General features: G+C 36.0%; 1 protein-coding gene across 7 annotated transcripts in view; it reads right to left on the reverse strand.

Moving 5' to 3' along the window:
* Kdm6a (lysine demethylase 6A) overlaps positions 1-23,547 on the reverse strand; it is a 256,255-nt gene that overhangs the window by 58,543 nt on the left and 174,165 nt on the right. For all 7 annotated transcript variants that reach the window (XM_046420182.2, XM_058571463.1, XM_046420179.2 and 4 more), the window contains 2 exons: positions 9,391-9,445; positions 5,062-5,096 (listed from right to left, as the gene is read on the reverse strand). In XM_046420182.2, the coding sequence (XP_046276138.1) occupies positions 5,062-5,096; positions 9,391-9,445 (90 nt within the window). The remainder of the gene's footprint in view (positions 1-5,061; positions 5,097-9,390; positions 9,446-23,547) is intronic.

Here is a 23,547-nt window from a genome sequence, read left to right on the forward strand (position 1 = left end):
CATAACAATGACAGCTGTTTCCAATCATGTTAATAATCAAATTAATTATAAGCAGACACAGTCCAAACAAGAGACACACAGGATAGATTTTCACAATGAAGAGCCAAACATACAGTATTTACAAGATTCACTTTACATATAAACACAAGTAGGTTAAAAAAAAAAAAGGATGGAAAAAATACACAAACAGTATGCATTAGAAAGCTAAGCAAATAGATTAATATCAGATTAATACAGGCTTCAAGATAAAGTATTAGCAGGTGTGCATGCTCGCACAGGTACTTAATTTGTTAAAGAACTAATCAATCATCAGGATGATATGGTAACAGAGCTTCAAAATATATGAAAAGAGGACTGACAGAATTAACACTGATAAAACACTATTAACTAATCTACAGAATTTCACCAATTGTCTCACAAATGTTCTATTTCTGGTCCAGGATCCAATCCAAGATCCCACAATGTGTTCAGTTAGAATAACTTTTTACTTTCTTCCAATCTGAGACAGATCCTTAGGTCTTTGACTTTTATTATTCTGAGACTCACAAAAAATACTGGCTAGTTATTTTGAAAAATGTTACTAAGTCATGAATAAGTATCCTATAGGGACTTACAGGGAGATATATTATCATTAATCATTACATTAATTAATTAGAATTCTACAGTAAGACCTTTCATTCATTTGTTCAATTATTAATTTACATCAGTATGGACTAACATATTCTGTACCTTATGCTCCATTACTATAATTATTCATTTCTATACTTGTGTTACTTTGGTGAATAGGAACCCTGACCCTTGCAGATGGTTCCTGTGTTCTTCTGACATATCCCCATGGTTCTTTACTTTTTGCACACTTCCTTACTTTCAGTTACCATTAAGATACTCCAGGGCTTAACCTGTAGTTCCCCTTCATAGGCCCTAGAATCACCCACTTCTCCGTAAGATCCCTGGGTCCTATTCTTGAAGAATGTTATCTAGAAATGAAGGTCTAAGTGCCTAGTATGTTCACTGTTGCTGGGTAGAGTAACTGCTTCTAGGCCCTCCCAGCAAACAGGGTTAGGAAATATATTTATGTACGCACACATACATATACACAATACATTCTCCTACCTTTATGTCTATCCACCTACTATATCCATAACCATACATTTATACTGATACCTTCAATTCAAACCCAACAACACAGAATTCAGTTCAGCCTTTCTTCTTTATCAGTAAGTTCTCTTGGACAGTGATAAACCTGGTTGTCATTATTCACAATACACTTAATTTATAATGTATACCCCTGTGAGAAACTAACTACAGTGCAGGATTGGTTTCTGGTTCTTTCTGTTTCTAGTTTTACACTATAGAGTTAAAACACTTCTTCAAAGTTACTTAGGTTTTTTTTTTAATACCCTCCAGTATAGTTATTCTATTCATTCATAGTACAGTTAGATTCATTTGTTACTGTTTGTGTTCTATTTTAGGTTGGCTGACCTATGGTTCATCATATTCAGTTAATTTGGGGGTATATAAAACATTACCAGGTTGTAGGAATCAGAACTATCCAAAAAGTATATGCTCAGAGAAGTTCTACTTCTTCCACATCCCTATTACCCTATCTACAACTACCACCTATAAGGTAGCCAATCTCCTTTGTTTCTGGTTTATTCTATTTCTTTTGAAATAGGCACATGTATACTTTGTTTTACACATGTATATTTTCTTTCACACAGATATGTTCTTAGTGCATTCTGCAATTTTTCCATTTAACAGAATATCCTGGAAAATCACTCCATGTCCCTTCACACAAATCTTCCTCATTCTTTTCCGTAGCTTCATAGGGATCCATTACAAGAATGTACTACAGTTTACATAACCATTTTCCTCTGTGTGGACATTTAGGTTATTTCCAATATTTTTGCAATGGCAAACAATGGTGCAATTGTTATCTTTTTTTGCTTTTTTCTTTTTGGAGGTATACTTCCAAGATAGATTCATAGATGTGAGATTGTCTGGTCAAAAGCACATACTGTTTTGCTAGGTTACTACCAAATGCTCCCCTACAAAGGCTGTACCAGTTTGCATTCCCATGATGCCTGAGAGGGCATGTTTTCCAACAGTCCCTTTTAATTATCAACAACTGGATAGGTGAGATACTGTACTTTAGTGTTGCTTTAATTTGCATCTCTCTAACAATGTGTGAAAACTTTTCCACATGTTTAAGGGCTATTTTTACTTTGGTTTTCTGAATTGTCTATTCAACACCACCACCACCCCAACCCCAGTCCCATTTTTCTATCAGGATTTCATTTTCCTTCAACATTTTAAGAGTTTCTTACATAGTAAGGATATTAGCCCCTTGTCGGTGGTACATGTTACAATTTGGTCCCAGTTTCTTAGATATCCTTTGAACTTCTGGGCTTTTTGCCAGCCATATAGGAATTATTTTAATTTTGTTCAGAATGACTGGCTATTGTTTTTACTGCCTCTGAATTTGAGCCATAATTAGAAAATATTTTCCTATACCATATTTGATGAGGATTTCAAGATGTTTTCCTCTACTATTTGTGCAGTATCTTTTCTTTTCTTTTCTTTTAAATCTATCTAGTAATCCTAGAAGCATTTACTAATAAATCCATCTTAGTCCCATCATATGCTTAATTTCTATATGCACCTTGGTCTATTCCTAGCTTTCTAGGATATACTCCACTAATCTATTTATCAATTCATATGACACGTCACATTTTAATTACCCTTTTTTTTTTAATGGTGCTGGAAATTGAACCCAGGACTTCACGCATGCTAAATAAGACCTCTACCAAGTTACATTCCCAACCTAAACACATTTTAATTATATAGGTGTAATGCCACAAAGCTACTGCACTTATAACACCTCTTTATTAGCAGAACCCAGTACTAATGCACATACCAATACACATGCGCGCACGTGCATAGACAGACACACACATGCGCGCACGCACACACACACACACACACACAAACTCTCATCAGCCCCAACTAATTATATCACTGGTTCCTCTCCAATCAGGACTCAATCCAAACAGTTTCTATCAGAGAGGGCTTCTTTAACCATAGTAGATAGAGATAACCCATAAATATGTTTTATTTATGATCTTACTGTTTAGTACTGTGAAGGTAATGTGGAGGTAGGGCCCTCAGGGATCACAAAATGATACTGAATTTCTTCTTCATTTATTAGTGAGAAGACAACTTCTTATAAACACCCATTAACTATTTTGTACCTGGCAGCAGCCGCTAACCACATTTGACTACTTATATTTTAAAAATCCATATACATAACAAGGTCTGTTGGTATAAACTGGTTGAAGTATAAAAGCTACAATTTTATAGGTAAGTAGACAAGCCATTTTGCTTTTCTTCAACTGTTCACCTGAAAAATGGAAATCCTTGTTATAATCACTGGAGTAGAGATTTCAATCCTTTCGTATGCTTATAGTGTCATCTTCTTGTCTCCCAATAATCACACACCCTGCTTGTTACAAATTTTGCTCTTTGGATTTTATTTAATCTGAATGATAAAAATTTATCAAATGAAAGAGTCAATGGGGGACAAGGACCTGTCCTCATATTACCTTAACAGGATTAAACAATAAGACCAACAGACAAATTTTCATAAGAAACAAAGTCTGAAGAAAATGGAATACAAATCTGAAAGTGGTCAAATAAACAGAATTCCAACTCCAGCAAAAATATTCATTAAAAATGAAGGTGAGGGGCTGCAGTTGTAGCTCAGTGGTAGAGCCTTGCCTAGCATATGTGAGGCACTGGATTTGATTCTCAGCACCACATAAAAACAAATTAATTAAATAAAGGTACAAAAAATACAATAACATTAAAAAAGAAGAAGGTGGTAAGAAAATGTATAGTTAGCTGGAAACAGATCATATCAAGAATTAGAAAAGCTGGGGTGGCGGGGGTGTTTAGAAATCAACCTGAGCATCCATTAACTTTGATTCTGTGGGTATGTGGGTTTAAGGTGGTATTGCTAGCACAAGGAATTCTGATGTTAATTATTTTTGAGATGGGGTCCCACTATGTGGCCTAGCCTGATCTATAACTCTTGGGCTTAAGTGATCCTCCTGCCTCTGCCTTCCAAGTAGCGGGGGCTACAGGTAGGGATACCAACAAACTTGGCTCTTTGAGGTTAACTGTGTTGACTTTAGATTGGCTTGTAAAATCCCCAAATGATTCTGCTTCAAAGCTGGGTTTAGGAAACAGCAGCATTTTATCTCAAAGTATTTGATTATATCCCACAATTGTATAAAAAATGGGTATAGTAGGATCTTCTATTTCTTAGGTATGAGCTGCATGGCATACATATACTTGCCTTATTGTTACACTTGGGGCAAAGCATCAAAATAGAAATAATGTACATATATAATGATCAGCACATTTTTTAAAGCAGTTGAAAAATTTGTTTCATACAAATTATTATTACCTAATCTTTATTCTCATAAAAATTTATAACCGATTTTCTATTGTATTGCCTTAAGTAAATGTGTTACACCATTTATTATACAACTAAGCAATAAGTGAAATACACAGAAGCAAAATGTTCTAAAATTAAACTGAAAAAGTTTTGAAAATAAAATAACCACATAAGTAATGGTAATGACAAAAAGTTGACTCCAATATGCCTTCCAAACACTGACACACAGAAGAACTATTTCAAATTTTAAGAAAAAGTGAAAAAAACTATTTAAAAACAATGCATTAAAACAAGCATCTACAACATTTGGAAAGAAAATGAGGCACTTTGCATTACAAATAACAGAAATCTTAAATACAGCCATTTGAGCTTACAAATCAAGTTTAGAGGCAAGCCATATTAAATCAAACTTCTGGGTATACACTGTGTAATAACTGTTTAACTAAGCAACATTGGTACTTTCAATAAATATAAAATTTATGTAAGAGGTAACGACCAGAAATCCATTAAAATTATCTGTATATAATTAATTTCATTAAAACCTATATAAGTGATCATTTTTGTTTGGTTCTATTTTAAATTGGGTAAGTTAAAACACTTACCTGGGTTTCATATAAATGGGCAATGTGAAACTGAACTGCAAAAGATGATGGAAAATAAAAAAAAAATCAGTAACAACACAACAAAGTTTGGGGTAAATTAAGTAAGAATATCATAAAATGTAAAACATAAACAGCCTATGTTGTATAGGTTTAAATAATAGGGGAATATAACTGTTATTTGCTTTTAATAAAAAAATACACAAACATACTAAAGAACAAACACAATAAGAAATTACATTTATTCATTTTTGGTCATTCATTATCAAGTAAAATTTCTTTCAATTATTAAATTAGCATTAATATCTATAGTACATGAGCACACAAGCATATGTCTTACAAAATTCAAAGTGGCAACATTAAGCAAATAAGAGAAAACCTTTATAAACTATACATTTCAAAACATGGTATTCAAAATCTAAGTTATATCAGAAAATATAGTAAAATCAATATTTCATTAAAACATATTAAAGCCAAACAAAGCCACTAGATTTTTTTTCTATGTACCATATTCTAGAAATATGATATTTACAATATCATAAGTCAGGATGACAATGACAGTAACACACACAGGAATTGAGCTTTTGATTTTCTTTTTTAACTCTTCAGAATTAGATGGACTTCATCATTTAAAGAGAGAAGGAAGACCGAGCATCGTGGTGGTAGTCCCAGCAGCTCAGGAGGCTGAGGCAGGAAGGTCACAACTTCAAAGCCTGCCTCAGCAACTTAGCGAGACCCCGTCTCTAAATAAAATATCTTTTAAAAGGCTGGGGATGTGGCTCAGTGGTTAACCACTCCTGGGTTCAATCCCCAGTACCGAAAAGGGGAGGAGGGAGAGAAGGAGAGAGAGGGAGAGAGAGGGAGAGAAAGGGAGGGAGGGAGAGAGAGAGAACCCATTTTGAAGTCAAATATTAAACAGTTTCAAGATTAGTAAGTAATGTTGAAAATAAAGTAAAACTGAATATCTCAGCTTTTATTTCCAACTCTTCCTGATACTATACTACCACAGAATAATTACTCAACAAAAGTAAAAATGAGCCAGAAACCCAAACTTTCTAATGGTACTTCGATTCTATGATTTTCATTCTTGAATAACAAAATCTCCTTTAAGTACTACATCTCTCTGTAAAGTTAAATATCACACATTAATTGGATATGAAGCAAAATTTAAAAATCATCTTGAGAAGATGAAAAACAGCTTTTGTGAAATTCAAAAATAATAACAGAAGTTATAGTATTTATCTCTCATTTACCTTCATGGTTTGAGGGCTTCTTCCTCACTCACTACTTCAGTGTAGCTCTCAGTCAAATCTCACCTCATTACATCATTGGAGGGAGACAGTTACAGGTTAAGAGAACATGAAAGGGATGGAAAAATCTATGCCTATTTCCCTCAATATTCTTATTCCTCTAACAATGGTGGTAAGGGGGGAATAAAAAAGATCAGCAGCTAGCCATCTTCTTACTACTTTCTCTAGGCTTTGTTCCAAGCCTTCTGAATAAGACTTCATTATCTCATGAGTTTCTACATTCAATGTCATCCTTTGTAGCATGAAAACCTTCATACATTTAAATTCTTAGAAGTTCTCTTCAAAGTGGAGTATAACTGTATAATTACAAAAAAAAAAAACCTCTACTTGGCAAGTCTCAAATGAAATGAAAATTTTAGCAAATATTGTCATAAAAAGTTCTGAAATTGAATTTAATTCAGAAATTAATATTTTCTAGAATAAAATAGTTGAAAAAAAACAACTTTATTCCAAGAGGCAATTATATAATAAAAGTCTCACATCACTGATTCTACTTTTTATGATTCTATGTTTCATGCCATAAACTGTAATTGACAACTCTTACAAAGCTCTAGAAGTACTAAAAGTATTCACTTATTTTTAAAATTATACAAATGAGTCATCATTAAGTATCTCCAGCAGAAATGGTTTTAAAAGTTCACTTTACTTTTTATAATTCATGTATTGTTTTTGCAGTGCTAGGGATGTAACACAGTGTCTTGTGTAAGCTGGGAGAGCACTCCACCACTGAACCACAACTCCAGTCCTATGATTTATACTTCTGATCTTTCTAGTATCACTATGTAGTCTTGACATATTTCAAATAATAATGAAGGTCTATAGTATATGTAAATCGGTGATGACATGAAATAATTTAAAAAAAATAAGCTTTACAAAAACAAAAAAGAACCTGGTATCTAAAACGGTAATATTGGCTCAAAATAGGTACTCTGCAATTGTTGGTGCTCTGCAAGACATCTGCTTTTATCATGGTTATCAAGTAAGCATACAGAATACCCACATCAACTGTATTATAATGGCCTAAAAGTCTAAAGCATGTGCCCTTCCATTAGAGTGAATAACCATTCAAGTATATGAAAAGTCCAGGGAAATTCTTCAGTCATGAACAAAATAAATGTTGGTCAGCCTACCTCCTGTTTTCCCTTCTCAATAATCAAGAGAAAGAGAGGCACAGTAGACCTGAAGATGTTCTTCCACATGAAAGTTGCCTGCCCTATGGCATTCATTCTACTTATGTCAGGGTTTTCCTCTCAAGAGTAATGATCCACAACTGAAATTTAACCTTGACAGAGTAGATTACACCGAGGATTTACCAAAATATTTAATTTGACATTTGTGAGATGTCCCTCAAAGTTACTCAAACTAACAAGCAGTGACCAAGTTAGTGTTAAGGTATTAGAATGAATTAAATATATACTAGTTGCTTTTTTATTCCCATAAACTAATTTTTACAAAATTTTAAGGAACTGTATTTCAGAAGGTTTATATAACCTGGACATTTAATTAAAGAAAAAGTATTAATCAGCACTTTATAAATTGCTATATCAATGAGTTATAAATTATCTTTCAAATCTAACCTTATCTTAGAAACTATAAAACGCTGCATTTGTTACCTTTCTGCCACTAATTCTGCAAATACACTGCAAATCAGTACCAAATCTTGAGTTTCATTTAAAGAAAACAGAATTCTTTTTTACCACCTCAGGAAATTGTCTTTAGTAGAAATATGAGATAATTGGTCTGATATAGGCAAGGATTTAGCCTATACTATGATTTGTTGTCGCAGTTTTTCCTTTGCAGTGCTGGGGATCCAAAACAGAGCCTTGTGTATGCTGGGCAAGAGCTCTACCACTGAATTACATCCCCAGGCCTCCCTGCCATGTCTTAATCCAAAACTTCACAGCTTTTGCACTGATCCAACAATTTTCTTATGCATTTCTAAACACTGAGACTACTTTTCTTTTTTGAGACTACTTTTCACTAACTCATGTCTCTAATGTGGCATAGGCAAGAGATGAGAGTCACAGAAGAGCTGGCTGTATCCTTAAGCTCAGTCATTTGCTTCCTCTGTTACTTCAGACAGAGAAGCAACAATGGTTTCCCACCTGTTATTACTTTTCCCTGGGTCCTTATTTTGTTCTTATCCCTTATTTGTCAAAAAAGAAAAAGAAAAAGAAAAAAGAGGGAGGGAAGGAGGGAGGGAGGGTAACCAAGAATATTATAGCAAATACTGACTTTCTAAATTCTAGAATCCTTTGACTGACATAAAATTTTCATTAAGAATTAGTTTCTTACTCTAAAATTTTTATTTTTCAAGTAAGAAAAGTTGTTTACAAATTCAGCTTGAATCCAATGAAAAATCTTTAAGTCATTTATTGTATTCTTTAAAGTCACTAAATAAGCAAATACACTGAAACATACTTACTGGTAAACTAATAACAACAACAACCACCACCCAATCTGCTTTTGGAAATATACAGAAGTAGAAAATAACTGAAGAAAGCCACTGTGTCAGAGCATACTTCACATACACATTCTTCCTAAATTAACTGAAAAACGTCACTTCTGTAAATGATATGTAAAACTATAACAAAAGTCAAAGTATGCCTCAATAATTACCATTAATTTTGATATCACACAGCAGAATCAGTGAGCTACCACAATAAGAATCTTCATATATTCATTTTTCCTAAATGGCTGAAAAACTCTAGTTTACATCTCAATAATTCATCTACAATATAATTAATACATACACAAATCAATCTTGTTCATTAGTACAGATAATTTTAATACAACAACCTATTTCACTGGCCTATTTTAGACACAGGCTGTTCACAATATCTGGTCTCATATGTTCCATTTGTATAAGTAGTCATAGCAACCAATACAGTTACATTCAATAATTCTAGAATTCAAAGAATTGCACAGAATTTACCACTAACATTATTACTACAATTGATTGTTATTATTTGAGATAAAGTGATGGGAATACATGGAGAAAACTATAGTACTTAATACTTACTTTCTGCATTGGACAAAGTGCAGGGATTACAGTCAACCAAAGCTAACTGAAAATGCTGCAAGAGGAGAGTAAGAAAATTAATGTACTAAATTTAGAGTCACATAAAAAAGTATCTCAAAATATTTTTCAGGTATGTAAGATATAATATTAAAACTATGTTATGCAAATAAAATGTTCTGGCAACCAACTAGAATTATTTTAAAAATTTATTGCTGAATACTGACAGGTTGTTAGGTTATTTTCTTGAGATAGTCAAGAATGGAGAATTTAAAGAATTAATTTTATTAAGTTATCTTATATGTATTTTTATTTATATGAAAAAAAAACTTCAGATTTTTAAGTCTTTACATAAACAGGAAGTATTACAACACAGTTTAAATAGAATAACCATTTGAAACTGCAAGTAGAAGTACAATGGCATTAGTATCAGAACACTACTTTTTAATCTCCAAAAACAAAAAGCACTATAAAAATTATGATAGAGGATAAAACTATCTGCCTTCACTGGTTCTTCATAATTACTATACTTGAGCACCTTTTCAATAGCTTCTGTTCAAGTTAATCTAATGAAATATAATGTCTGTGTAAAATTTAATTCCTCAGACAATATTAAGCCACTAATATATGAAGTATCCATTTATAATATCAGAAGCCTATTCAGAAAATACATGTTAACATCAATGTATATAACAGACTTTTTTTACAACACAAATTTTTAAGAATGTAAATTATTATGAATACTTGGTGACTTCTGATAGTTTGGCAACATTAAACTTCGTATATAAATTAAGATAAGCAACAAGCACAAGAGTTGACATAAAAATATTAAGTTAAAACACAAGGTGAGTAACTCTCTTTGAACACTTCTAAAACACTGAACGTATATGCCTCTGAGCCTCCACAAATTTTCAGCATTAAAAGTAATAAACAGCCAGCCAAAGTACAAACCATATTTAAAACACATACACAATAAACTCATTTCTATCCATAATCCAAACATTTAAATGTTGTAATTTTTTATAACTTCTGAACAAATCAGTGATATTCATGATGACAGCTTCTAGCTGTAAACCCCCACAGAACTTCTTTTTATTAAGAGAAATAATTATCACCAAGTTTTAAGTTCTATATTTCAATGCAGAACTAACAACATTGCATTTGGTGAACTAGAACTTTCAATTAATAAGAATAAACTAATGTCAGCTACCCAATGCTACAAAGAAAGAGAATTAAGTAGCATTTGGTATGAACACAGTAGCTCTCATGTATTCATTCACAAATGTCTGTTATGTGCATGCACAGTTAGCCTACACTTGCATTACTCTTAAGTTTGTAACATCTTCTGAATGGAATCAATTACTAACAAAAATGACTATAACCCTTAAAAATTAAAGACTTAATCTATTTTACAAATATTTTTAAGAGCTTATATTGCCATAAGGACAATGCAGACACTAAGGACACAATGATAAACAAAAGTGAAAAATTTTCCCACAACTGACTGAATAATAAAAGAAACTCCCAACATAAGAACACTTTGAGAACTGCTAGTATTTTCTCTTAGTGTACTAAGCAGATTGTGTGTCTTCAAACATCCCTTTAGTATGCTACCATAGCAATAGAAAACAGACTATTTTAAGATGTGAATACTATGAAAGCAAAGTATGCTTTTATAATCAATCCACTGCTTTCCTCTAAACAAAAAGAACAACACATCAGTCACCCATTCAGATTGTATTATATATTTAAGTCTAATCTATCCTGCAGACAATTAATATTTAGATAGAAGACAAACCTTTTCTAACTAAGGCATGAAAGGTACGCTGATCTCAGAAGAAATAGCCTTCAAGATGGTGGTACTATAATTTTACTACTTCACTGAAAATCCATAGGAAGAACATCTATGAGCATTCAAGATCCTACAATGAAACCTGACAGGAACAGTTTTGATCACATTTTATGTAATTATTTTCAAATCTTAAAATCAGCAATCAGGTTACTGAGTTACCATTTCAAACCTACAACACCATGAAATTTCAAATATTTCCAAACAATAAATACAGAAAAATGACACAATAAAGAATACACATTCAAAAGCATGCATGAGAATGAAAGAACACACAGAATAATTATTAAGTGTTTTAAGAAACTTAAGAACAGCCAACAAAACTATTCCACATAATGAAAAACACAGACACACCTTTCATCACACTAAAGACAGATGAGGGAACAGGATGGGGATAACATGATCTCATAGCTTCATTTCCAATATCTAAGTCAGATGCAAAACAGATGTACCTATTGACATATAAATCAAGGGAAAGGACTATCAATTATAGTAACCAGCCCACAAACCTGAAAATATCATGGTAAATATTCAGAGCCTATCCCTGCAATCAACAGAAACTCGGAAACATCTGCACCTCATACCAAAATATTGCAGCCCTTAAAGTGACTACTGCTGTGTAAAACAGTTATTATGGAGGCCTGTGAAGTTCAAAGGCTGTATACAAACCTGCAAAAAACAGTCTACAGAAAATTGGTTTCCAAGCAGAAGATTCATCTAAGATGTGTTTTTAACATTACATTGATTCTCTTTAGTTTTGTTTTTGTGGTACTGGGGACTGAACCCAGAGTCTTGTGCATGCTGGGCAAAGCACTCTCCCATTGAGTTACATACCCAGCCTTGTGATTCTCTTTTCATAAAGCACTACTGATCCAATTTCACAAGATTTGATTCATTACAATTTCTGTTGACATCTTTATTACCAAAGCCAACTTTTGTTTTAAAACGCTCTGACTTGTTCAGTATTCCAAAATTATGTTATACTATTTTGCTTCTTATAGCCTATGGAATTTGATTTCTAAATAAGGAGGGAAATCTATATTCATGTGATTACATGTAAAACTTGAGTTTCAAGACTTTCTCTTAAATTGTTTTATTTCTAGCTGCATAGTTTGTGACTATCTTATGAATCTTCTTCATTGCAGAATCCTTCAACTGTGTTCCTGATCCTGAAGACAAGCAATCAAATAACTTTTCTTAATTGACAAATTATGTTTTATTTAGGAATCATTAATTTAGAGCAATGTTGGATTCCAGATCCAGTCTAGGAGGTTCCGATTCAGTGTATTGGGGTATAACACCGTAAAAATCAGAAAAAAAAAAAACTTCTGCAAATTATTCCAATGCATCACCAGAGTTAAATGACACTATTGTTAGTTTTTAAATTGCATGCTTGCTCAATTCACAATAGCTAAGCTATGTAACCAACCTAGGTGCCCTTCAGTAGATGAATAGACAAAGAAAATGTGGTCTATATACACAATGGAGTATTACTCAGCTATAAAGAAGAAATGACTGTGACTTCTGTCAGCAAATGGATGGATCTGGAGACTATCGTGCTAAGTGAAGTAAGCCAGTCCCAGAAAACCAAAAGTTGAATGTTTTCTCTGATATGTGGAAGCTAACTCACAATCAAGGGTGGGGTGGGTGGTGGAAGGAAAGGAAGTGGAATAAGCAAAGGAAAGACAATGGAATAAATCTGACGTAATTTCCCATGTAGATATATGAAAACAACACAGTAAATACCGCCACCATGTACATCCATTAGAATGGGACTTTAACTAGAATAAGATATATTCCATGTTTGTACAATTGTACAAAGAGTCTACATGGAAATAATAATTTTTAAAAAACAGAAGTAGAGTAGAGGAATGGGAACAGAGGGAGGGAGAAAGGGAAGGAAAAAGAAAGTACTGAGGACTGAAATATAACAAATTATATTCCATGCTTATATGATTATGTCAGAATGAACCTCACTATTATGTACTATGTATAACTATAATGCAATAATAGAAACATTAAAAAATGAAATAGAACATTATATCAAGAAAAAGAAATAAATAAATGTATGCTTGTCCATAGAGGCCTTTGTTTCAGATCATATAAATAAGGTGTATGCAGTCAATACTGCTGTCTATATTCAATTAAAAGTAGACATGGGTTTTTATGAATAACATGTTGGCAACAAGCTTTTACCAACTTTTACTCTGTATAAATACTGACACATCTACAAAGTTCACTAAAATTAATGTGCTAATAAAAGTTCTAAAAAATTAATCTGCCCTGGGAATACACAAAGACAACTCCACAATGAATTAGGGGGGAAAAATGAACAGTAAGGAAAATTTTTTTATAAATTACTTCAAGATGAGAAAAGAGCTTATTTTTATGGAGTCATTACAAAATGGAGTTTTCTGAATCATTTAAGTGAGAGAAGTGAAGGTGTGACAGATACTCTTGCAAATCAAAGGTATTTTTTTTTCTTTTTCATTGTGCCACACTTGTAAAAGTATGACTTAAAACAAACAAATGCGATTTCTAAAATTAAGTCTATGATAAAATGGATGAGAACAGGAAAGTGCCTTAGGATATGATGGTCTTTACTTCAGGGATTTGGTCTCTGAATGAATATGGTAATTTCCAATAGGGCTTGTAAGACACATTCCTGGCCACACTGATCTAAATCACACTGTTCTGTCAAAGTCCTCAAACTCAGCTCTTCTGATTCTTTTTTTTTAATACACAGTTATTACAAGTGCTCCTAGGGTAGACTCCACTACACACCCAAAACCTCCTAATAGTAACAGATCCTGGCAATGTTCACTCAAAAAAGAGGCTCCTCCTTTGAGATTTCAACCGGTCTGCTCTCTTCTAAAAATTTCATTAACCAAAAGGAAGTCAAAACACACTATATTTTGGAGATATTCAAAATCTTATTTCTAGCTCTGATTTTTGGCTCCAGACTTAAATCTGCGTACAACAACACTGGATACCCTCAGGTATCCCCAACTCAATATGTCCCTTCAGAGCATATTCACCTCCTAAACCCAAAACCTGTTTGTACTGTCTCTATGCGGTACTTTAGTTAACAATATAATGATCCAAGAAAATAAATGGGGAACCTGTCCCCACACTGAGTCAGTTATTATATCTCCTTAAGATCTCTAGATTAGAGATCTTCCTCTTTGCCCATTCATCCATGTACTGAGAACCTACTTATCCTACATTCTTGTTCATCTTTTTTTATTTTTTATTCCCTAGCTTCTCAATTCTTCATTACTATCATATTTTACAAAAGTATAGGTATGTAACTGACTAGAAATTGCTAAAAACTGGTGCTGGTGCGTGTCCAATCTGCGTGCACAAATAACTGAATATGAGCTGACTTCATTTTCAAGCTCTTTCCATCTAGTTAACAATTTACATATATATCAGAATAAGACTGATATGTACATAAACAACATGGTGAACATGATATATATTTTATAAAGATGATACTAAAACAATTTGAACTGAAAAAATGTTTTGGAACACAACATTTTGTTTCATGTGACATTAGATAAATTGAATGCATTTCAAAATCAAATACAGGGGCTGGGGTTGTGGCTCAGTGGTAGAGTGTTCGCCTAGTATGCATGAGGCACTAGGTTCAATCCTCAGCACCACATAAATATAAAATAAAGATATTATGTCCACCAAAAACTAAATAATAAATATTAAAAAGACAAATATAACTATAAAATGCAAGTTGTTATGGATAAATACGAAAAATCACTTTTTAATTAGAAATTAATTCTGCACTCAAATATATTGGAAGAGAGAAATCTGTGACATGGGGAACTTGGAATTACCGGAGTAACTCCTCAGTACCAAACAGCATGGTTACTGCATATATACGCCATGTCCTTTACAAACATGCATTTTAGTAATAAGTATTTCAGACATTTTTACTACTTTATATATTGGAGACATGTAATAGAATGCAATGCAAAAAATAAATGTTAAACAGAAAAAAAATTGGGTAAGTACAGGAAGCAGAAAGAGCATTATTAAATAACTAGATAAACCAGTTAGGATAGATAATCAGATAATAATATCTAGGAAAGATTATAAGGTAAAGTACAAACTGATGAAAAGTAGAAAAAAGAAAAAACAAGGGAAAGACCTTTTTTTCCACAAGTAAGGGAAAATGGACAGAAAACAAAATAAATAGCAGTGATCATTTTCTTAAAAAAAAAAAAAAAAAAAAACAGTGACATTATATGAAAGTAAAAACAGAGTTCTACTGCCAATGACTGGAAGGAAAAGAAGTGGCTTGCAGGTTCCCCAATCATAATCCAGTCTCCTGCCAACCATAAGAAGCCAAGCAAACTCTTATGTCTTTTATGTATAAAGAACCAATAGTGGGCTGAGGTTGTGGCTCAGTGGTAGAACGCTTGCCTAGCATGGGTGAGGCACTGGGTTTGATTCTCAACACCACATATTAATTAATAAATAAATAAAGGTCCATCAACAACTACAATAAATAAATAAATAAAACCAATAGTTATCTGAAGGAAGAAATACAATGTCACAAATAGTAAGAAATTTTTCTTATGACTACCAGAATAATGCCCTAATATTTTTTTAGTGTCTGCTTAAGTTTTTCCAGAAAGAAACTTATTAAGAGTTGCTTCAGTGAGGCACTGAAAGATGAATACAGAAGTAATGAAAAATAAGCTTAATTTGTAGAGTGGAGCCTAACTGTAGTGATGTTGCTAACCAATACCAGACGAAACTCAAGTAAAAAAAAAAGTAAATGACAACTGTCTCTCTCTCTCTCTCTACATCATGATTCCTATGAATACTCTACAGATCTATGACATGCCAAAACTCTGTAGATCCTTTTCTGAAGAATTTCTTTCTGTACTTGGTACCAGGTTTTAGGACAAATCTCATGATAAAGATTAAATCTTACATTTTAAAGTTCCCTCCATGTTCTTCTAAGTTTTGGGGATGAGCGGATTTTTCCAATTCCCTATAAAAGGGAAGGAGTCACATGAATGAGGCCTCTCTCCATCCCTCAAATCAAACCACTCAAAAATCGAATTTTCAAAATGCCAGATGGAAGAGTGAATTACTAAGCATCATAAAGACAGGGCAGGTATGGAGAAATAACATCAACTTTCATTACCTGCAGACAACTGAACCAAAATATACTGAAAACATTTACAAAGAAACATCACTATTTTAGAAACTTAAGGCATGGATAAAATTAAAGTAATAACTAATATTCAAATTCTCAGCAAGTATTTCTACAGTAGACATGAGTTCGCAATATCTTAATTATATGAAACTAATGGTCTGGGCATTCTACATTAATAAAGAAAATAATGAAAGACAGGAGGCATTTCACAGATTTCAAAAGTGGTTTTGAAGAGAAGGTACATATCTTGCCTTTACTCAATCCTTCTGCCTTAATACACTGGCATAAGAAATATGACAATAAAATTCCTGGGTCTTATGCAGGGTATGAGATCAAATCAGGTACCTGAAAATGAAGTATTTCACAGAGTAGAGTAAGGTAAAAAGAAAGGTGGAATTGCTATTCCATTCAGAAGTTTTATGTCAAGCCGGATACAATGGCAGACGCCTGTAATTCCAGCTACTCAGAGACGAAGGCAGGAGGATCCCAAATTTGAGGGTCAGTATGGGCAATTTAGCCAGACCCTTTCTCAAAAAAGAAAAAAACAATTTAAAGGGCTAGAGATGTAGCTTAGTGGTAGAGTACTTGCCTAGCATCATGCAGAAGCCCCAAGTTCCATCCCCAGTACCACCAAATAGAAAAAAAGAACAAAATTTAATGTTAAATATAATTTAGAGGGAGACAGGCTGAATCAAGTGATGATGAGCTGGGGTATCTTGAGAGAAAAAAACACAGCATTGGTTTTGTATAGGAAAATATCCTATCTTAAGAGATGATAAATAAAACCAGCTGTTTTTATTTGTTTGTTTTTAATTTTCCCTGCCTACATTTTGAGCACATGTTTACTCATTTTTAGCCTGTGCCATTTCATTTATCTACCCATTCAAGAAGCAACAACTCCTGGTAAGGTCTCATGCTAACACACAAGCCTCATCTAAGTTCAACCTGCTTCCTTTGAACTGTCTCTGTAATTCTCATCTTCCTATCCCTTTCATACTAACCCCTTCCATCAGCACTTACAATCTTCAAATATTAAGGAGACTTTTAATTTTGGTACCCTAGCCAACCATCTGCAAGTTCCCATTTTACTCTACCCTTAAAAATCCAAAAAAGTTCTAAAGCTAACATATCTTAGGAATATTTAAAAATGTAAACATCAGGGGCTGGGGATCTAGCTCAGTTGGTAGAGTGCTTGCCTTGCATGCACAAAGCCCTGGGATCAATCCCCAGTACCACACACACACACAAAAAAATGTAAACATCAGGGAAATGTGACATAATTTTCACTAAATCAGACATACATTGGTATTAACTGACCAAAGAATATGAGTATTATTATATCTTATTTTGTATTACTAGTTTCACTTGAAGGAAATAATTTTAAGTCTGCCAGGATGTAAAAATTAGGAATGCTGTATAAAACTTTGTCAAAATTAGTGTACTTTTTGTGAGGTAATGATAGCATACTGGCCCGTGTGCTGCTTCACTGTGTGGGAGTATGACAAGTCAGGACGGCTAAAGGCTATCTTGTTAGGAATTTCCAGCAATAGTGGGGTGCTCCGGAACCTGGAGGAAGGATTTCCATCGCACGAGGATCGGCTACGGGGACTCAAACGCGAGAGGTTTGTCGCACGGAGGGTAACACTGCTTATTCAGTAAATCGCCCCGTGGCTAGAGCCGTGCAAGCACCGTACTCAGGGCTGAATTCTGGGTTCGAGACGGGGGAAGGAAGCGGTCCATCTCGGTTCTCCACACCGGTCAGACCACAGAGGAGGCCAGCGGCCACCATGTTGGAAAGCTGACGTCACCATCCCTGTTTTCGACTGACCGCAGCTCATTCAGCCATAGAACAGGTAATTTCAGGCTGCCATTCGCCTGCGGCTTGCAGACAGATTGCTCGGGCTCAGTGCCTGGGTGCTTCTTAGAACCTGCTCTTATCGGAGCGAACACCGAGCGCGGGGCGGCCAAGTTCCGGCTCCCGGAACCGCCCTGGCCCAGGGCCGGGGAGCCTGCGGAGGCTGCTTCTTGGACCCTGCTCCTATCAGAGCATACACCAAGCACTAAGCGGCCGAAATCCGGCTCCCGGAAATGAGTCCGCGGGGACTGCTTCTTGGAGTCTACTCTTATAGGAGCTTACACCGAGCACGGAGCGGCCGAGTTCCAGCTCCCGGAAGTTCCCTGGCCCAGGGCTAGGAGCCCGCGGAAACTGCTTCTCGGTCCGGGTCCTGCTGAGGGCCAGTCAGGACTCACCCGTTGCTTTGGTTGCCCGGCAAAGGGAACGAAATGCTGCCATTCGCATAGGATACCAACATGGCAGAGATCTGATGTCATCAGAAACCGGCGGAGGAGAGAACTTCATAAATACCAGCGGCGACAGAAACAGTTGGTCTCCTGGTAGGAGGGGTGAGGCACAGACACCTGAGTCTCCTCAATTTGTCGTCGAGCCAGAGGGCAGGAGCCGGGCCGCCGCCAGCGCCTGGAGCAAGCCCAGCGGCTCGCCAGCGTGGTGACCGCGTGACCCCAATTGGAGAGGGGGCGGAGCGGAGCCGCCACGCGCACCCGCAAGGTGGGCAGACCCGCGACCCAGTGGTACATGGGCGTGGTTGGAGGGGCAGGGCAGAGCCGCAGTTCGCGCTTGCAAGGTAAACAGACCTGTCACAGACTGGCGGGTCAGGCCCAGTGGCCTGCCAGTGTGGTACACACGTCACCCCAACTGGAGTAGGGGCAGAGCAGATCCTACTCCCACGCCCGGATCAGGCCCTGCCGGTGTGGTGGCCACGTGACCCCAATTGGAGTGGGGGCGGAGCGGAACCGCCACCCGTGCCCGCAGGGTGAGCAGACCTGTGACCAACCTGCAGATCAGGCCCAGGGGTCCGCAGGCGTGGTAGGAGGGGCAGGGCAGATCCGCCGCCCGCGCCTCCAAGGTAGGCAGACCTGCGACAGACCGGCGGATCAGGCCCAGGAGTCTGCCGGTGTGGTACACACACCACCCTAATTGGAGTAGGGGCAGAGCAGAGTCGCCGCCCGTGCCAGGAACAGGCCCAGCGTCCTGCAGGCGGGGTAGTCACGACACCCCAATTAGAGTAGGGGCAGAGCAGAGCCTCCACCCGTGCCCGAAAGGTGGGCAGATCTGCGACCGACCAGCAGGACAGGCCCAGTGGCCTGCCGGTACGACAGACACGTCACCCCATTTGGAGTAGGGGCAGAGTAGAGCCGCCGCCCACGCCTGCAGGGTAGGCAAACCTGCAACCGACCGGCGGATCAGGCCCGGTGGCCTGCCGGCGTGGTACACTCGTCACCCCAATTGGAGTAGGGGCAGAACAGAGCCGCCGACAGCGCCCAGAACAGGCCCAGTGACCTGCCGGCATGGTAGCCACGACACCCCAATTGGAATAAGGAGAGAGCAGAGTCGCCGCCCGCGCCTACAGGAAAGATACGCAAGCAGTATAAAAAGACAAGGAAAGAAAGGACCACAAGCAATGCAGGTCAACGCAACTTTAGAAGAGGTAACAGCTGCAGCAGATGGAATGTCAGATAAAGAATTCAGGATATACATGCTTCAGATGATCTGGAGTATCAAGGAAGACATTAAACAGCAAAATCAGACAATGAAAGATCACTTCTACAATGAATTACGCATACAAATCCAGGAAGCAAAGGATCAACTAAACAGGGAGATAGAGTTTATAAAAAACAAACAAACAGAAATCCTAGAAATGCAGGAAGCAATAAACCAACTTAAAAACTCAATGGAGAATACTACCAGCAGAGTAGAACACTTAGAAGATAGAACATCAGACAATGAAGACAAAGTATTTCAACTGGAAAAGAACATAGGCAGTTCAGCAAGACTGTTAAGAAACCATGAGCAGAACATCCAAGAAATATGGGATAACATTAAGAGACCAAACTTAAGAGTCATTGGGATACAGGAAGGTACAGAGCTTCAAACCAAAGGAATGAGCAGTCTATTCAATGAAATAATACGAGAAAACTTCCCAGACTTGAAGAATGAGACAGAATCCCAAATCCTAGAAGCCTACAGGACGCCGAATGTGCAAAATCATAAGAGATCCACACCTAGACACATTATAATGAAGATGCCCAACATACAGAATAAGCAGAGAATTTTAAAAGCTACAAGAGAAAGGAAGCAGATTACATTTAGGGGTAAGCCAATCAGGATAACAGCTGATCTTTCAACACAGACTCTGAAAGCTAGAAGATCCTGGAATAACATATTTCAAACACTGAAAGAAAATGGGTTCCAACCAAGAATTGTGTATCCAGCGAAATTAAGCTTCAGGATGGAAGATGAAATTAAAACCTTCCACGATAAACAAAAGTTTAAAGAATTCGCAGCTAGAAAACCATCTCTTCAAAACATCCTCGCCAAAACATTACAGGAAGAGGAAATGGAAAATAACAATGAAAACCAACAGTGGGAGGTAGGACAGTAAAGGGGGGGAAAATAATCAAAGAGGAAAACAAACCATGTTTAGTAACAGAAATAAACAAATATGGCTGGAAGAACAACCCATATCTCAATAATAACCCTAAATGTTAATGGCTTAAACTCACCAATCAAGAGACACAGGCTAGTAGAATAGATCACAAAACAAGACCCAACAATATGCTGCCTACAGGAGACGCATTTGATAGGAAAAGACATACATAGGCTGAAGGTGAAAGGTTGGGAAAAATCATATCACTCATATGGACTTCGGAAACCAGCAGGAGTGTCCATACTCATATCAAATAAAATAGATTTCAAGCCAAAGTTAATCAAAAGGGATAAAGAGGGACACTACATACTGCTTAAGGGAACCATACACCAACAAGACATAACAATCATAAATATATATGCCCCAAACAATGGTGCAGCTATGTTCATCAAACAAACTCTTCTCAAGTTCAAGAGTCTAATAGACCACCATACCATAATCATGGGAGACTTCAACACACCTCTCTCGCCACTGGACAGATCTTCCAAACAAAAGTTGAATAAGGAAACTATAGAACTCAATAACACAATTAATAACCTAGACCTAATTGACATATATAGAGTATACCACCCAACATCAAGCAGTTACACTTTTTTCTCAGCAGCACATGGATCCTTCTCAAAAATAGATCATATATTATGACACAGGGGAACTCTTAGAAAATATAAAGGAGTAGAGATAATACCATGCATCTTATCTGATCATAATGGAATGAAACTGAAAATCAATGATAAAAGAAGGAAGGAAAAAGCATACATCACTTGGAGAATGAACAATAGGTTACTGAATGATCAATGGGTTATAGAAGACATCAAGGAGGAAATTAAAAAATTCTTAGAGATAAATGAAAACACAGACACAACATATCGGAATCTATGGGACACATTGAAAGCAGTTCTAAGAGGAAAATTCATTGCTTGGAGTTCATTCCTTAAAAAAAGAAAAAACCAACAAATAAATGATCTCATACTTCATCTCAAAATCCTTGAAAAAGAAGAGCAAAACAACAGCAAAAGAAGTAGAAGGCAAGAAATAATTAAAATCAGAGCTGAAATTAATGAAATCGAAACAAAAGAAACAATTGAAAAAATTGACAAAACTAAAAGTTGGTTCTTTGAAAAAATAAACAAAATCGACAGACCCTTAGCGATGCTAGCGAAGAGAAGAAGAGAGAGAACTCAAATTACTAGCATACGGGATGAAAAAGGCAATATCACAACAGACACTTCAGAAATACAGAAGATAATCAAAAACTATTTTGAATCCTTATACTCCAATAAATTAGAAGATAGTGAAGGCATAGATAAATTTCTTAAGTCATATGATCTGCCCAGATTGAGTCAGGAGGATATAGACAACCTAAACAGACCAATATCAATTGAGGAAATAGAAGAAACCATAAAAAGACTACCAACTAAGAAAAGCCCAGGACCAGATGGGTATACAGCAGAATTTTACAAAACCTTTAAAGAAGAACTAATACCAATACTTTTCAAGCTACTTCAGGAAATAGAAAAAGAGGGAGAACTTCCAAATTCATTCTATGAGGCCAACATCACCCTGATACCTAAACCAGACAAAGACACTTCAAAGAAAGAAAACTACAGACCAATATCTCTAATGAACCTAGATGCAAAAATCCTCAACAAAATTCTGGCGAATCGGATACAAAAACATATCAAAAAAATTGTACACCATGATCAAGTAGGATTCATCCCTGGGATGCAAGGCTGGTTCAATATACGGAAATCAATAAATGTTATTCACCACATCAATAGACTTAAAAATAAGAACCATATGATCATCTCGATAGATGCGGAAAAAGCATTCGACAAAGTACAGCATCCCTTTATGTTCAAAACTCTAGAAAAACTAGGGATAACAGGAACATACCTCAATATTGTAAAAGCAATCTATGCTAAGCCTCAGGCTAGCATCATTCTGAATGGAGAAAAACTGAAGGCATTCCCTCTAAAATCTGGAACAAGACAGGGATGCCCTCTCTCTCCACTTCTGTTCAACATAGTTCTCGAAATACTAGCCAGAGCAATTAGACAGACAAAAGAAATTAAAGGCATAAAAATAGGAAAAGAAGAACTTAAATTATCACTATTTGCAGATGATATGATTCTATACCTAGCAGACCCAAAAGGCTCCACAAAGAAACTATTAGAGCTAATAAATGAATTCAGCAAAGTGGAAGGATATAAAATCAACACGCATAAATCAAAGGCATTCCTGTATATCAGCGACAAATCCTCTGAAATGGAAATGAGGACAACCACTCCATTCACAATATCTTCAAAAAAAATAAAATACTTGGGAATCAACCTAACAAGAGGTGAAAGACTTATACAATGAAAACTACAGAACCTTAAAGAGAGAGATAGAAGAAGATCTTAGAAGATGGAAAAATATACCCTGTTCATGGATAGGCAGAACTAACATCATCAAAATGGCGATATTACCAAAAGTTCTCTATAGGTTTAATGCAATGCCAATCAAAATCCCAACGGCATTTCTTGTAGAAATAGAGAAAGCAATCATGAAATTCATATGGAAAAATAAAAGACCCAGAATAGCAAAAACAATGCTAAGCAGGAAGTGTGAATCAGGCGGTA

Source organism: Marmota monax, unplaced genomic scaffold (assembly GCF_021218885.2).
Source record: "Marmota monax isolate L192 unplaced genomic scaffold, Marmota_monax_Labrador192_F-V1.1 WCK01_AAM20220418_F8-fsc00225, whole genome shotgun sequence".
NCBI classification, from domain to species: Eukaryota; Metazoa; Chordata; class Mammalia; order Rodentia; family Sciuridae; genus Marmota; species Marmota monax.